Here is an 18,298-nt window from a genome sequence, read left to right as displayed (position 1 = left end):
CGCCGCATATATAGTGGCTTCATTGCTTTAATTGTCGCACGAGATACATATCGTTATGTAAACGAAACAAAGAAAAATCCGCGCATCGTTTCTTTTCTTTTTCTTTTGTACAATTACAAAATATCTTCATTGTCACTATTTCTCTTCGTTTACTTTGCTGTTTCGTAAATTTCCTTAAACTGTAACGTACAGTCTCAAATATACATTCTACACGAGTGATTTTCTCTTTTCATATATTCATCTATGTTTATTTGAACAAAGATGCTGATTATACTGTAAAATTTTGTGCTATTTTACATATAATAATTGCACATGGAGTTCACCTTATAATTGCTCCATCATCGTGAATCTCGATAAAATATATAATCGTCGCTAATTATTGCAAATTATATAATAAAAGTAAATCTAAAAACTTTGATGTGATATTGTACACATTCTGTTGCTTCATATGTATAAAGATTATTTTTCTCCTTCTTTATATAATTCTTACTTTCACAGGCGTATTAGAGTGTATTCTTCATTTCTCTGCTTAAATTTATTATAAATACGATAAAAAGTACGCGGCATAAATAAAAATCGCTAACATTTTCGCCCTTCGGTATGAACTGTTGAATTAGATAAATATAGCTAGAATTTTTTATGTTTCAGAAGAGTGTAGCTTTCCGTAGAAGGATCTTAGTGTATTTTGTACCTCATAAGGTAACATACACATCGACGAAAAAATGAGAAAAAATATACGCGTATATAACATCAGAATGTATGTATGGAAACTTATGTGTACCGACGTTCGTTTTGTGTGCACGTATATTCACAATTTTTCAATTTAATATTTTAATAAAATATCTCTTTTTCTCGCTTACAATATATACGAAGTACGTTTCAACCTTTTAGTACAACAAACAATGTCATCGTTGATGTTGATTCTTAATACATCTTCTTTTATCATTTCTAAATTGAAGATCTTGTCTCACTTGTTTGTACTTATGTAGTAGATAGGACGTTTATATTGTATTCTTTCACATTATGATACGCTGTTGCACAATTTTCTTATATATATACAATTTTGTATATATATAATTGTTATAATTACAATTTTAAAAAATTCGTAAGCTACATTTAATTGACGATTTTTGCCAACAAGTAAAATGCAGACTTTATTGAGCTAGATTTTATTAAGCTTTAAAAAGTAATTGCAATATATATTTAAATAATTCTTACAATAATTATATCGTTATGTTTTATAAAATGCTTTTTTTCTATCATAATCAACATAAGATTTAATATATTTACAATTGTTTTAATTATAAGCAATATTTAAAAAATGGGAGTTTGCATATATTTTTCAAAGATTGAATTTATAAAAAAATGAAACAATTGCAGCATCATGTTTTTAGTACAAACTTAACAAATTGATATAATTTAGAATTCTCATATTTCATGCATATAAAAAAAATAAACAACTTATTGTGTTGTAAAAACATTGTGAATAGCGCATATATAATTTCTTTAGAAACTATTAATTGAAATATACATATCACACATACAGCATCAAATTATATCTTTCCATAAAACACATAAATATAACATGATAAACAAAGAAAATGATATATACAGTTCATATCATCTTTTTGAATTTATATTAATAAAGTTATGTGATATTTAAAGTATCTCGTTAGAATTGCACAAAAAGATTATTCTATATATATATATATTTCTCTCCCCTATATTTGCAAGAAAAATATTCTATTCAGCACCAATTTTACATTACACTTAATTCGTTTTTTGCACTTGAAAAGAAATATCTTTTTGACACTGAAGAAACAAAGCAATCTAATTTTATACAGTGTATCTCAGTAATGTTTATATGTTTCTCCCTAAAGTGAGAACATTAGAGTGAGAATTTAAGTCGAAGATATCCATATTATAAATATATCTTTCCCTCCTTCAAATGATTTTTTCATGGCATATTGCTTCTTTCTCTTTGATGATTAAGAATCGACATCAACGCGTGACTCAGCAGCGCGTGAAAACACGCGACTTTAATTAATCTGTTACATGGACCGATAAGGTCCCTGCATCTTAAGAAACTGGATCACTAGCGACGGTCCACCGGCCACTATCTCTGCCGGTATCTGCGACAATGGACAATTCTCAATTGACATAATACTGAGATTCGTGCACAATGCCAGCTCAAACGGTAGATTGTGCAGATTCGCGTTGTCGTTGATGTAAAGCGACTCCAGATTTTCCAAGGTGCCAATCTCCTCCGGTAGATAATTTAGATTGTTTTCCCCCACGCTAAGATACGTGAGATTCGTCAGGTGGCCGATCGCACGCGGCAGCAGGACGATTTGATTCGACTGCAGGATCAACTTCTGCAGTTCGCGCAGGAAACCGATCTCGTTTGGCAACGAGTCGATCCGGTTCTCCTCCAGATCCAGCACCCGCAACTTACGTAGATTCGCTATAGTGGCCGGAATACGCTTCAGCAAATTATTGGAGAGTATCAGTATCTCCAGACTCTTCAGGTACTGTATGTCGTCCGGGATCTTCATTAACTGATTCGTACCGAGGTTTAGCTCGACCATGTTCACCCATGTGCCAATGTCTAATGGTAAAGCGGTCAGCTGATTCTCCTTCATATTTAGCTTCGTGAGGTTCTTGGCTCGCGAGAAGATACCGTAGGGTATCTTGTCGATCTGATTATGTTCCAGATTAATAGAATAGACATTTGTGAATTGGGACGGTCCGCCTGACGGAAACGCGGTAAAGTTGTTCCTGGACAACGTGATGGTCGTCAAATCCGACAGGCTGGACAGCAGACCATCCGGCAGCTGTGACACCTGATTGCCCTCCACGCTGAATTCGTCCATCATCTTGCAGTTCGCCAATGACTTTGGAATACTCGACAATCTATTGTATCGAAGACCCAATCTCGTCAGCGACACTAGATTGCCGATCGTGTCCGGTATGTCCAGGAGCTCGTTGTGCTGTAGATCTAACGTGGATAACTGCACACACTTGCCAATCTCCTGAGGCAGGTGCTCCAGATGATTATGCGAAACGTCAAACGTAATGAGATTGACAAGTTCACCCACACCTGCGGGCAGTTCCTTGATTTTGTTCTCTCGCAAGCTCAACATGGTAAGATTTGTCAGATACCGTATATTATCGCTGACATATTTAACTCGATTAAAGCGCAGGAACAACGTGGTAAGCGACGTGAGTTTATACACCACGTCCGGTATCTCGTTCAGCTTGTTGTGCCTGAGATCCAGGACCCGCAGCGATTTGAGATTCTCAAGAGTGTTGGGCAGGCTGGTGAGCGAGTTTTCGCTCAGCGCTAGAGTCTCGAGATTTGTCAGGCAACCGATCTCAGGCGGCAGAGTTGCCAGTTTGTTGCCGTAGATGTAGAACTCCCTCAGATGCGTCAACTCCCTCACGGAACTGGGTAGATTCGTGATGCTGGCCTTGCTGAGATCCAATCGCTTCACACATTCGTCCCGGCAACGGACAAACTCCTTGGACACATCCAATTCCGCCTGGATCGGTTTACTCTTCTTTGTCGTAGGTTTTGGTTTATTCGACTCCGGATGCTTGACCATGACGGTCTTCTTGGTGTCGGCTTGGCCGCCACCGCCGCTGATGGATGTGGTTGACAGCTTCTTCTCCTTATTACTCGCGTGCTCCTTATTGTCGCGTAGCACCTCCATGTCTTCGGGCATGTCGCCACCGGCCGTGCAGGTGGTCAGCCCGCAGCCCTCTAGGTACTCGGGTATATCCTGCTCCTTCATGTAAAAGCTCGGTAGACTGTCGTCCCCGAGACTCGTCGCGCGATCGCGCTTCGCGTTCGACAGACACACCGTCGATATGTTACCCACGCCCGTCCAGTATTTGCACGACTTTTTCATAACCTAATGCCCGCCCTCCCTCACGTTCCCGCCCCGCGCCAAGACGACGTGTACGAGCACGTACGAGAGAGAAAGGCGAGACTCGTACAACCGCACGCATGTACGCACCCTACGCATGTATGATGTACGCACGTTCGCCGACCAACGAGATCCCGTACCGAAAATTTGCGTGACCGTGCCCTTTACTGCGACATCGTATCGTACGCGCGTCCGCATAAAATTAACGCTCGACCATGATTATTGACATTATCGATGTACGCTTGAGGTCAAAAATATCTTCCAACTTCCAACCTGAATTTGCACACGTATCGAGGTACATCCGATGCGCGTGTTTCGTTTCTAAATATTCATGCATTATGACTGTTGGTGATTCGAAAAAGACAAGGGGCGCATTCAGCGGACTCAACAGTTGGATAGCAGTAATCGAACGTGATTGGTTCTTACTTTTAGAACCAACAAATCAACGTCGAGTGTTAACAAGACAATGCTCAACTATTGGGTCTGCTGAATGTGTCCAATGTTTTATCTCAAAGCAGCGGAAAAATGTGATGACTGACATTTAATATTAAATAAGTCACATGCCATTTTTGCCATTTTTTTGAATCGCCAACAGGCATAATATACTAATATTTAGATAGAGACGAAACACGCATGTTGGATATATTCCTAGCTATTGTTGAACTCAAAAGCGGCTATCTTCAAGCGAGAGGACATTAATGTGTCGAGTGTATATATATTCGTCCAGGTGGCGCTTAAAACATTATTCCAAAGCGAAATACGAGAGTTAGCTATCTATTTTCGTATAGCTCCTGCTTATAAAATGCGGCAATGCTTGTCGCGCGGCAAAAGATGACGCAATAGCCAATCAATTTTTCGCTCTTATGGAAAAATTGTAAGTTGATCAGCTACCTACCGCATCGCCTTTTACTGCGCGGCAATCATTGCTGCGTCTTATATGTGCAGGAACCATTATGCATCGGTCTCTATAAAGATAATAGTGTTATATATAAAAAAGAGAGGGATAATAATTATATAAAAGATATAGATTACTTATATATATATTACTAGCTATTTTAAAGCTTTTTTATCAATAAGATAAATATTATGTACTATTGTACATAATAAAATTGTGCATACGCTCGTACAATCGTACAAGTACATAAAAACATATCCTCTCTTTTATATAAGGCATATATAAGAATATATATAAAAAAATAATGACAATATGCACAAAATAATTGTTAGACACATATGATAATATATAAAAATAGATTATTTTTGGAAAAGTTTTTTAAACTTAGCCCCCACACATACACACACACACATAACAATAAGTGTTATCAATCCTTGTAATGTTATCTAATTTCTGATTATAATGTTGATTTTTTTAATGTTAATTTTTTAAATATTTCTTCCATATTTGTCAAAATTAATATATTTATACTTCATATATATATATATATATATTTCTTCAATAACGTGCCATTATCATTCACTATTAGTTAACATTATCATTATAGTAACGTTATCAATACTAAGTCTTAACGATACCTCCAGTATAAATGATGATGTATATATAATAAAAGAAAAAAAATAAACGTCCATGCTCGTGCCTGGTGCTAGATCAGACTGATGTGCTTTGTTGCTTTCAATAAAATGTTAATTAAGAACTTGCTTCCCTTTCGGTGAATGACATCAAGAAGCAAGATATGGATCTTAATCAACGTACTATAGGTGCATCTTCTGTCGGAGCATCACCCTTTTTATTGTTAATTATAATATCGCGTGATTATTACAACATACGCGACAAAACGTCGACAGCGAAAAAAAAACTTCTTTCACACTCTCGTGTGAAATAAGAGGTGTTCCTCTTCACTCTCTAATCTTTCTTCATATAATGTGACATGTTAAGAACATTGTTTCAGCGTTTGTTTGATTAAATAAATTAGAATATTGAGAAAAAAAATCTGAAATTATAATACTTTTTAGACATCGCAGATTATGCAATATGAAGTGATAAATTCGTGCGCAGTATGAACCGGTTTATACTTGTACTGTATTATAGTTTCCGTGACGTGTTACTTACTGCAAGCAAATGGCCCCATTATATGTGATTCATCTTTTCTACTTGATTGATACGTCACAATGTGCAACAACAACTTCATCTACGTAGCGGATGACACCCCTTGCAGCTTCTTTCTCCTGCTTAGGAATAATTTACGTATATATTTTACTTTACGTATCTCTACGAACTTTATAACGCCGATTATGTTAGTGAAAAAGTTTAACTTACTGATGTGCATATATACATACGTATTCTGTTGGTACATGCCACTTATAATTTACTTTCATATTTCCTTGAGCTGTCGAAGATATGAAGTAGACCGACATTTTTGGCGCTTTTATTCTTTCGGCGATACTTATATAATCATTATAAATTATATTATAATTTAATTTAAAATATCTAATCTTTTAATTAAATTCTAAATTTTATATTCATTTAGATTTTGGCGATTATTTCTTATCGTTATTTTAATATATTATATTACAAAAGAGCTTAGATTAGATAGATAGATAGATGATAGAATAGATAGATTAGATCTCTTTAATCTTTGTTCGCACGTGCGACATGTTATAAACTTTTTTTAGCGTTTCTGTGTTTGATTGAATAATTGATGTTAAAATTAAAGTAAAGATTTGCCCTATAGAATATAATTTAATGTCAAAATCGTAAATAATTTTATATCAAATTAAATTATTTATAGCGACTGTATCACGAAAATTTTATAATAATTGTTCATAAAAATTCATGAAAATAAAAATTTTAATTCTACAGGGAAAATCTTTTCTTCAACTCATAAATTAATTATTAATTTTATATTTTAAAAGGCTGAAAGTGCTTTGTGTGTGTCAAATTCATGAATCTCGAAATATATTAGATTTATTAACTTTTTTTAACTATTTTTCCAAAAGATCGATTTTTGATTCTGATGTTTCGCTACTTGAAAAGTTATCAGATGAATAATTACAATGAATTTAATTCAATCTCGCTTATTATTATTTATACATACTAATATTAATATATTAATATAATTAATAATATAATTAAAAATACCAAGAATTGCCAAGGAAAATAATCATAATAATAGGCGTCGTTGATTACAGCAAAACAATACGTCAAGAATTCATAGAAATCCCTTGCAAAAGAGAAAGAAGAAATGTTCGATATTAAATAGATAGACTACTTACGTCACGGAGAATGTAAACTTCATTGGAGGAAAGTCTCCCCAACACCCCAATGACTGAAGAACTTTCTGTGCTGAACAAAAGATATGTCACCAATTAGATTATACTCGGAAACACTTCAAATGGAACTTACCAAGAAATCATGAAAATGCTCGATTCTATCCTTGTTTGATTGTGATGTAGAACGAAGGCGAGGGTTTCCGATCTTCAAATAGAACTTACTGCAGTGAAGAGGCAGTACGTATGATTTCATTTGCTGACGTAACTTTCGTCAGGTCGATGTAACATCAACATGAATAACGACTGATCAACGCGGATAGAATTGCACGAAGACAATATCCGTGAAATCGTATTAGCTCCATCGAATGTGACCTCTTGAGATAAGAGGGGAAGAGAAATTCTTATTTATTTTTCCATTCTTTTTTCCTTTTGATTTTGATTTCATTTATCATTGTTTGACGATACAAAGTCTAATTATTTAGTATTATTATGGCTTCACATATGATAAAATTGAAGCGCACAGAATTTGATCATGATGTAAGGTGATGGGGCAAGGCGTGTTTTAATAATAAAAAAAAAAGATATAATGGGAAGAGAAACTATTCTTATTTATTTTTCCATTCTTTTTTCCTTTTGACTTTGATTTCGTCTATCATCGTTTGACGATATAAAGTCCAATTATTTATTATTATTATGACTTCATATATAATAAGATTGAAGCGCACAAAATTTGATCATAATGTAAGGTAATGGGGCGGTTAAGGCGTGTTTTAGTAATAAAAAAGATTTAATGGGAACTCGTATAAAGCATTACAGATCGTTACTCGACAATCTTTTTTTTTCTCTTTGTTTCTATGTGTTCTGCTTGATTAACCACACGTGCCACACGTGACAGCGCATTAGCATAAATTAAACTAAACACAACTGTAACAATAATGTAACAATAGAAGAAAGAGCATAATAGCATAAATAGTAATCTGGCAAATTAATATATGCAGAACAAAACAAAAAATATTTACACATGGAAAACACATTTTGTGCAATTTATATATTATTCAATATCAGTAACGTACATTCAACACGTACATTTAAATTTACCTTATTGAAAAATCATTGATATTTAATATTTTTAAATATACAATTAATGGTATTTTTAGGGAGATTAAATATACAACATAAATCCTATTTTTAAGGAAGTATACCCGTTTGAATCTTCGAAAAATAGGTACATTTTCTAGATTTTTTTTGCAGCGCAACGATTTGATAAAAACTTTTTTTTTACTATATTAATACAATATTATTAAGTATTTAAATAAAAATTTTCAGCTAAAAAAATTTTTTTTCTTAAGGTTATGTGAATATTTGCAGATTTATGTTTTCATGCACAGTGTGCATGAAAATGTTAACACTCAACTTTGGGTGTTAATCATCTAACAATAAATTGAATGTGTTTTCCCATAAGGGTTAGAGATGGACCGGAAGAAAGCACGCGTAATGCTCCCAATCTTCACTCATGTCCAAGTGTTTACGTCAGAGAAAAGCGCATCTGAATCGAGCTTACATATGATGATAGCGATAGGATTGCTGGGGACTTCCCCTCCTATATAAGGCCTTTGGTCTCTGCAAAATTTTAGTGCAGGTTCACGGTTGAAGAGACTACCACGGCAAGTACTTTGATCCATTCGAAAAGAGTGCGAACTATACACGTTACGATAATTTACGTGAATTACAAATAGCAGCGTTGAATTTTCAAGCTAACATATACAATCTTTTAAAATCAACGACTGATAGCTTCTTATCAAAGGGTGAGTAAAACGAAAGAATTTGTTTATTCTGTGTATGTAAATTTATTTCAATATGATTGCTTCGAGATTAATTTAAATTAATGTTGCACATGTTAGCGAAATGAGTGATATCTCCTACGTCAGGACTGCGTTGCATCTTTTTGTAGAATTCTCTGATTTTTCTTAAATTTTTCGGAATTTTCTTCTCTTTTCAATATATATATAGTAATGAATTTAAATATATAATAAAAAAATGCTGCCTGAAATGTAATTAATCGGAACAAGTTAAAATCTTAGTATTATCTTACATATTTAATTAAATTGTTATCTGATTGATATCATCAATTACATAAAATTTCAATTTGTATCGTACAAAGGTGAGCGAAGACTATTAAAAGTGCCTATTAAAACGTGACTATTAAAAGTGACTATTAAAATTTGTGCGCAAATTTTATTATAATCAAACTATATTAATATAAAGTTATGGTGACAGACTTAATAATAAAAAGCGTAGGTTTCGATACTTTTTTTTACTATCCTCAGCGTAATTACAAAATAAATGAAATATATTGTATTAAAAATGTAATAATAATATAAATATACAGAACAAGTCACATGTTGTCAGAAGGTAAATGTTATAACGAATCTTTAAGACAGACTGTCCAATATAATATATTATATTAAAAAAGCAATTGATAATACGAATATATCAAACAAGAGTCACACATGTTGTACAGAAGTTATTAAATATTATATACAATGAACGTTCGAGACAGAATGTCAAGTGTCTCGTCCCTCCATATCGCACGATACACAAAGTAAATGAATACGTGAAGGGTGTTCACAAATAAGATGGTGTGACATTCAAAGTTTTGGTAATTTTTCGATTATTGTATAAATATGATATAAACATTCTGTGCCTGTCTGTAAATTAAGGCAGTTTTTTTGCCTTTTAATATACACCATTTCAGAAATTAAACATTTTCTAAGCAAAGATTCACGATCCAAATCCGCGCATTAAAATTTGCGCACAAACCGCGCTGGCTTATAATTGCCTTCCCTCACCTTTGTATGATACATTCGTAAGAGTCTTTATTGTTTCATTTTAATTTTAATTTCAATTTGTGTTAATATAATATAATATTTATGGCTTAAGAGTCATAAATAAAATTTTAACATTATTACTCAATAGAATTTTGTCCCAAAGCAGTTAGAAAATAAAAATCCGAGTAAGAACAGTGAAGAAAGAAAAGTAGTTAGGAAGAGTTTTGAAACAAAATGATAATTTTTACTACAATAAATTATAAGATCAAGGCTTTAATCAAGCGCAAACAATTAATTTTAATTTATACACAGTTTCGTTAACAAAAAAAAAACAAGTTTTATTGTAGACGTAAAAATTTTCTTCATATATATATATATATATATTTCTTCAATAACGTGCCATTATCATTCACTATTAGTTAACATTATCATTATAGTAACGTTATCAATACTAAGTCTTAACGATACCTCCAGTATAAATGATGATGTATATATAATAAAAGAAAAAAAATAAACGTCCATGCTCGTGCCTGGTGCTAGATCAGACTGATGTGCTTTGTTGCTTTCAATAAAATGTTAATTAAGAACTTGCTTCCCTTTCGGTGAATGACATCAAGAAGCAAGATATGGATCTTAATCAACGTACTATAGGTGCATCTTCTGTCGGAGCATCACCCTTTTTATTGTTAATTATAATATCGCGTGATTATTACAACATACGCGACAAAACGTCGACAGCGAAAAAAAAACTTCTTTCACACTCTCGTGTGAAATAAGAGGTGTTCCTCTTCACTCTCTAATCTTTCTTCATATAATGTGACATGTTAAGAACATTGTTTCAGCGTTTGTTTGATTAAATAAATTAGAATATTGAGAAAAAAAATCTGAAATTATAATACTTTTTAGACATCGCAGATTATGCAATATGAAGTGATAAATTCGTGCGCAGTATGAACCGGTTTATACTTGTACTGTATTATAGTTTCCGTGACGTGTTACTTACTGCAAGCAAATGGCCCCATTATATGTGATTCATCTTTTCTACTTGATTGATACGTCACAATGTGCAACAACAACTTCATCTACGTAGCGGATGACACCCCTTGCAGCTTCTTTCTCCTGCTTAGGAATAATTTACGTATATATTTTACTTTACGTATCTCTACGAACTTTATAACGCCGATTATGTTAGTGAAAAAGTTTAACTTACTGATGTGCATATATACATACGTATTCTGTTGGTACATGCCACTTATAATTTACTTTCATATTTCCTTGAGCTGTCGAAGATATGAAGTAGACCGACATTTTTGGCGCTTTTATTCTTTCGGCGATACTTATATAATCATTATAAATTATATTATAATTTAATTTAAAATATCTAATCTTTTAATTAAATTCTAAATTTTATATTCATTTAGATTTTGGCGATTATTTCTTATCGTTATTTTAATATATTATATTACAAAAGAGCTTAGATTAGATAGATAGATAGATGATAGAATAGATAGATTAGATCTCTTTAATCTTTGTTCGCACGTGCGACATGTTATAAACTTTTTTTAGCGTTTCTGTGTTTGATTGAATAATTGATGTTAAAATTAAAGTAAAGATTTGCCCTATAGAATATAATTTAATGTCAAAATCGTAAATAATTTTATATCAAATTAAATTATTTATAGCGACTGTATCACGAAAATTTTATAATAATTGTTCATAAAAATTCATGAAAATAAAAATTTTAATTCTACAGGGAAAATCTTTTCTTCAACTCATAAATTAATTATTAATTTTATATTTTAAAAGGCTGAAAGTGCTTTGTGTGTGTCAAATTCATGAATCTCGAAATATATTAGATTTATTAACTTTTTTTAACTATTTTTCCAAAAGATCGATTTTTGATTCTGATGTTTCGCTACTTGAAAAGTTATCAGATGAATAATTACAATGAATTTAATTCAATCTCGCTTATTATTATTTATACATACTAATATTAATATATTAATATAATTAATAATATAATTAAAAATACCAAGAATTGCCAAGGAAAATAATCATAATAATAGGCGTCGTTGATTACAGCAAAACAATACGTCAAGAATTCATAGAAATCCCTTGCAAAAGAGAAAGAAGAAATGTTCGATATTAAATAGATAGACTACTTACGTCACGGAGAATGTAAACTTCATTGGAGGAAAGTCTCCCCAACACCCCAATGACTGAAGAACTTTCTGTGCTGAACAAAAGATATGTCACCAATTAGATTATACTCGGAAACACTTCAAATGGAACTTACCAAGAAATCATGAAAATGCTCGATTCTATCCTTGTTTGATTGTGATGTAGAACGAAGGCGAGGGTTTCCGATCTTCAAATAGAACTTACTGCAGTGAAGAGGCAGTACGTATGATTTCATTTGCTGACGTAACTTTCGTCAGGTCGATGTAACATCAACATGAATAACGACTGATCAACGCGGATAGAATTGCACGAAGACAATATCCGTGAAATCGTATTAGCTCCATCGAATGTGACCTCTTGAGATAAGAGGGGAAGAGAAATTCTTATTTATTTTTCCATTCTTTTTTCCTTTTGACTTTGATTTCGTCTATCATCGTTTGACGATATAAAGTCCAATTATTTATTATTATTATGACTTCATATATAATAAGATTGAAGCGCACAAAATTTGATCATAATGTAAGGTAATGGGGCGGTTAAGGCGTGTTTTAGTAATAAAAAAGATTTAATGGGAACTCGTATAAAGCATTACAGATCGTTACTCGACAATCTTTTTTTTTCTCTTTGTTTCTATGTGTTCTGCTTGATTAACCACACGTGCCACACGTGACAGCGCATTAGCATAAATTAAACTAAACACAACTGTAACAATAATGTAACAATAGAAGAAAGAGCATAATAGCATAAATAGTAATCTGGCAAATTAATATATGCAGAACAAAACAAAAAATATTTACACATGGAAAACACATTTTGTGCAATTTATATATTATTCAATATCAGTAACGTACATTCAACACGTACATTTAAATTTACCTTATTGAAAAATCATTGATATTTAATATTTTTAAATATACAATTAATGGTATTTTTAGGGAGATTAAATATACAACATAAATCCTATTTTTAAGGAAGTATACCCGTTTGAATCTTCGAAAAATGAGTACATTTTCTAGATTTTTTTTGCAGCGCAACGATTTGATAAAAACTTTTTTTTTACTATATTAATACAATATTATTAAGTATTTAAATAAAAATTTTCAGCTAAAAAAATTTTTTTTCTTAAGGTTATGTGAATATTTGCAGATTTATGTTTTCATGCACAGTGTGCATGAAAATGTTAACACTCAACTTTGGGTGTTAATCATCTAACAATAAATTGAATGTGTTTTCCCATAAGGGTTAGAGATGGACCGGAAGAAAGCACGCGTAATGCTCCCAATCTTCACTCATGTCCAAGTGTTTACGTCAGAGAAAAGCGCATCTGAATCGAGCTTACATATGATGATAGCGATAGGATTGCTGGGGACTTCCCCTCCTATATAAGGCCTTTGGTCTCTGCAAAATTTTAGTGCAGGTTCACGGTTGAAGAGACTACCACGGCAAGTACTTTGATCCATTCGAAAAGAGTGCGAACTATACACGTTACGATAATTTACGTGAATTACAAATAGCAGCGTTGAATTTTCAAGCTAACATATACAATCTTTTAAAATCAACGACTGATAGCTTCTTATCAAAGGGTGAGTAAAACGAAAGAATTTGTTTATTCTGTGTATGTAAATTTATTTCAATATGATTGCTTCGAGATTAATTTAAATTAATGTTGCACATGTTAGCGAAATGAGTGATATCTCCTACGTCAGGACTGCGTTGCATCTTTTTGTAGAATTCTCTGATTTTTCTTAAATTTTTCGGAATTTTCTTCTCTTTTCAATATATATATAGTAATGAATTTAAATATATAATAAAAAAATGCTGCCTGAAATGTAATTAATCGGAACAAGTTAAAATCTTAGTATTATCTTACATATTTAATTAAATTGTTATCTGATTGATATCATCAATTACATAAAATTTCAATTTGTATCGTACAAAGGTGAGCGAAGACTATTAAAAGTGCCTATTAAAACGTGACTATTAAAAGTGACTATTAAAATTTGTGCGCAAATTTTATTATAATCAAACTATATTAATATAAAGTTATGGTGACAGACTTAATAATAAAAAGCGTAGGTTTCGATACTTTTTTTTACTATCCTCAGCGTAATTACAAAATAAATGAAATATATTGTATTAAAAATGTAATAATAATATAAATATACAGAACAAGTCACATGTTGTCAGAAGGTAAATGTTATAACGAATCTTTAAGACAGACTGTCCAATATAATATATTATATTAAAAAAGCAATTGATAATACGAATATATCAAACAAGAGTCACACATGTTGTACAGAAGTTATTAAATATTATATACAATGAACGTTCGAGACAGAATGTCAAGTGTCTCGTCCCTCCATATCGCACGATACACAAAGTAAATGAATACGTGAAGGGTGTTCACAAATAAGATGGTGTGACATTCAAAGTTTTGGTAATTTTTCGATTATTGTATAAATATGATATAAACATTCTGTGCCTGTCTGTAAATTAAGGCAGTTTTTTTGCCTTTTAATATACACCATTTCAGAAATTAAACATTTTCTAAGCAAAGATTCACGATCCAAATCCGCGCATTAAAATTTGCGCACAAACCGCGCTGGCTTATAATTGCCTTCCCTCACCTTTGTATGATACATTCGTAAGAGTCTTTATTGTTTCATTTTAATTTTAATTTCAATTTGTGTTAATATAATATAATATTTATGGCTTAAGAGTCATAAATAAAATTTTAACATTATTACTCAATAGAATTTTGTCCCAAAGCAGTTAGAAAATAAAAATCCGAGTAAGAACAGTGAAGAAAGAAAAGTAGTTAGGAAGAGTTTTGAAACAAAATGATAATTTTTACTACAATAAATTATAAGATCAAGGCTTTAATCAAGCGCAAACAATTAATTTTAATTTATACACAGTTTCGTTAACAAAAAAAAAACAAGTTTTATTGTAGACGTAAAAATTTTCAATGACTATTACTAAAAAATTGTATTGCGTGAATATTACTTCATAGAGTATAATCTTTTCTTTTTTGTTTGTTTCCTCTCCATGTATCAATTTTACTCGCAAAGTAATTGCAGAATAAATAATACACGCAACATAAACGTTGAGTTAAATATTTCGGGAACTATTGTTTTCGGAATACAAGTATCCTAATATTTTTTTAGCATTCGACGCTTTATCAAATTTTACTATAAAAAAGTAGTCAACTCATAAAAAAAAAAATTAACTTCGAAGTTCTTTATTACTTTCAACTGGTAAACCTCCTCCTACATATTCCAATGTCCTCCTCGTTGTGTCAAACTTCTAAAAAAAATATTTTTTAATTTAACATAATTTCTGAAATATAAATTATGGGGGAAGAGACATCTCTAACTTTTCTATAATTCGAAAATTGTTTTCTTCTTTCTATTTATTGCGCTTTAATCGATTTTACTCTTTCATTGTAAATAAATAAATAATCAAAAGTTACAATTGATTAACGAAACTATAATATGTATAAATATAAAGCCGGTCAGCGTTCGATAAAAATATTTAAATAATATTGTATTACAGTAAAATATCCATTATTATTATTTTTTTCGAGAATAAAGAATTTCTTTTAGCGCGTGTTTCTTTTCCGAAATAAAATAGTTTTTACAATTAAGTGAGAAAACTGGCAAATAAGGGCCAAAGCGCTGATATTGGTGCGTGAACTTATTATTGTTAAACTTTATTAGCAAATGTGCATTAAGAATGTATGTTTCGGACCGTTTTTTGATCCATCTTCAGCATGGATATAAATATATAAAGATTGGATTGGAATTTTAAAATTTGACATACACAATATTTTTTGTTGCAGTCAAATTCCAAATTAAAATTAATAATTAGAAAGGAAGGCTTACTAAAACCTGCGTAGAATCTGTTTTTTAATCTGTTTATCTTCTTTTTTTGACCTTCATTTATGATCATCTTTACGACATTATAATATATTAAAATAGTTTTTAATTGTGTTTTCTCTTTTTTCTCAAAAATAGATTCAGCAGGCATCTCTACACAACATGAGACAGTTGAATGAACTGAAAGAAATGTTCGACGAGAATTTATTGAATGACTACGCAAAAAACAACATCACTATCAAGGAAGAAATCCAGAAGAACAGCAACTTTGAATCTACTATGGACGGTTGCGACAAGTCGGCTCCTGCTTCATCGAATTCCCTCACCGATCAGCACAAGAAATTCATAACAATGTGCAAACAGGAACTCGGCAGCGACGATTGTTTGCCGATAGATTTTGATCGATGGACACTCAAGGAACAATATGACCATCTCATAAGCAACACTAGCAAATATTTCCCGAATATACCCAAATCCCTGAGATTTGTCTTGCCGGCGACTTTCGAGGATGGAGACTGCGGTCGACCGGTGAACGAGAGGCCGAATTGGTTAGACATGGACAAGTTTAAACGCGGACAACAATTCGCTTTGCGTCATTTTTGCAGTGTCTCCATAAGCAACCTGATGGGCTTGCTGCAGATATTCAGCTTTGCTGATGGATTGAAGCCGCTGATTCTCAGCCAGAAATCCAATACGCCGTATCGCGCCTTCAAGCGCTACGTGTCATCGATCAACCGTTTCCGAAACTGGTACACGAGCAATCCTTGGTGCAAAGGAACGCAGGCCTATCACGACATCCAAACAGTACGAAACCTGCATCGCGCCATGAGACGGAAGTTATGCAACATGAGCGATGATCGGATCGATCTGGCTAGCGAGATTTCGCATATAAAGTGCCCGGCATTTAATACGATCACGAAAGACTTCGCGGACGCGTGTCCAACGGCGGAAAACTGGCAATGCCCGTATACGATGTCAAGGATGAAGGGTCTGAATCAGGGCGACATGTCGGGCACGCAGTTTGCCTGCATGGGTCTGATAGTGCTCTATCCGGAGCAGTTTGGAGTGTATAACGCCAGCGACGAAGACCTGGAAGCGTTCTGTCATCTCTGGCGAGGACTGGGCTACCTGCTGGGCATCGAGGATCAGTACAACTTTTGCCGCGGCAGTTTGCAGGACATACGTCAACGTACCGACGACTTCATCGAGCATTGGGTAAAGCCAAACTTCCGCACGGTGACAGCGGAATGGGAGCATATGAACCTATGCATCTACGAGGGCATCGGCGATATCTTTTACTTTAACAGTTATAAAGTTTTTCTGGTCCACCTATGCAATATGTTCAAGCTCAACATGCCTCGCCTGTACAATTCCCTCAGTTTGTTAGAAAGAATAACGTACCTAGTGTTGAAGTTTCTGTTCCTCTATTTGATGAAATTTCCAAGTGTTGTTTCCTACATGAATGCGATGTTTCACAAGAGCCTGAATAAAGCGATAAACTTAGGACCTAGAGAACATGCCAAGCTTAAAGAGAAGTCATCCAAGATCGTCCCGGAATTTGTCGTCTAAGATATATTTATAACGTAATTACTTTTGCATGCAAAGTTATTATGTAAATGAATTATATGCACGTGTCATATAATAAATACGCAATACGTAATCTCTACGAAATATCAAAATATACGATCTCCACAATGACAGCTACTTAGTGAAGTAAGCACTAAGCACAGCGAGCGAACTAATCAGCATCGCGGATAAGAGACAATAATATCAATAACATGCCTTTTTTAGAGAGGAACCATTTATTTGCATAAAATAATTTAATTAATAAATAATAACAATAGTATAATTTAATTATTTATTTATTTATTTAATTAAATTTAAAAATATACTAAATATTCTTACTAGATATGTAGCATTATTGAAAAATATTTGAAAAAAACATTCATTTCTTTATAATTCAGTTTTTAAGTTAAATATATAATTTAATAATCTCTTAAATTAAATTTAAAGATGTACTAAATATTCTTACTAGATATGTAGCATTATTGAAAAATATTTGAAAAAAACATTCATTTCTTTATAATTCAGTTTTTAAGTTAAATATATAATTTAATAATCTCTTAAATTAAATTTAAAGATGTACTAAAGTAATCTCTACGAAATATCAAAATATACGATCTCCACAATGACAGCTACTTAGTGAAGTAAGCACTAAGCACAGCGAGCGAACTAATCAGCATCGCGGATAAGA

The 18,298-nt window shown here is 32.6% G+C and overlaps 2 protein-coding genes and 2 long non-coding RNA genes across 4 annotated transcripts; 1 reads left to right on the top strand and 3 right to left on the bottom strand.

Moving 5' to 3' along the window:
- Positions 1-97: 97 nt before the first annotated feature.
- Positions 98-4,240, bottom strand: LOC115238737 (leucine-rich repeat protein soc-2 homolog). The gene has a single exon (XM_029812788.1). It carries the CDS (start codon positions 3,909-3,911, stop codon positions 2,052-2,054), a length of 1,860 nt encoding a protein of 619 aa, XP_029668648.1. The 5' UTR covers positions 3,912-4,240; the 3' UTR covers positions 98-2,051.
- A 1,757-nt stretch (positions 4,241-5,997) lies between these two features.
- LOC115238904 lies at positions 5,998-7,389 on the bottom strand. Its single transcript, XR_003884565.1, has 3 exons — positions 7,291-7,389; positions 7,161-7,230; positions 5,998-6,113 (listed from the first exon to the last, which is right to left on the bottom strand). It is a non-coding gene; the product is annotated as an uncharacterized LOC115238904 (long non-coding RNA).
- Positions 7,390-10,988: 3,599 nt separating this feature from the next.
- On the bottom strand, positions 10,989-12,380 carry LOC115238911. The gene is made up of 3 exons (XR_003884566.1): positions 12,282-12,380; positions 12,152-12,221; positions 10,989-11,104 (listed from the first exon to the last, which is right to left on the bottom strand). It is a non-coding gene; the product is annotated as an uncharacterized LOC115238911 (long non-coding RNA).
- A 1,124-nt stretch (positions 12,381-13,504) lies between these two features.
- On the top strand, positions 13,505-17,882 carry LOC115238899. The gene is made up of 2 exons (XM_029813061.1): positions 13,505-13,749; positions 16,183-17,882. Exon 2 carries the CDS (start codon positions 16,207-16,209, stop codon positions 17,611-17,613), a length of 1,407 nt encoding a protein of 468 aa, XP_029668921.1. The 5' UTR covers positions 13,505-13,749; positions 16,183-16,206; the 3' UTR covers positions 17,614-17,882.
- Positions 17,883-18,298: the final 416 nt, after the last annotated feature.

This window comes from Formica exsecta, unplaced genomic scaffold, assembly GCF_003651465.1.
Source record: "Formica exsecta isolate Colony F162 unplaced genomic scaffold, ASM365146v1 scaffold1159, whole genome shotgun sequence".
In the NCBI taxonomy this organism is placed as follows: Eukaryota; Metazoa; Arthropoda; class Insecta; order Hymenoptera; family Formicidae; genus Formica; species Formica exsecta.
Note: the sequence above shows the minus strand (reverse complement) of the source record. Positions and strands in the feature narration are given on the sequence as shown.

Excerpts from the sequence above, each read along its gene's own strand:
- LOC115238899 (XM_029813061.1), top strand. The coding sequence starts at position 16,207 with ATGAGACAGTTGAATGAACTGAAAGAAATGTTCGACGAGAATTTATTG.
- LOC115238737 (XM_029812788.1), bottom strand. The coding sequence starts at position 3,911 with ATGAAAAAGTCGTGCAAATACTGGACGGGCGTGGGTAACATATCGACG.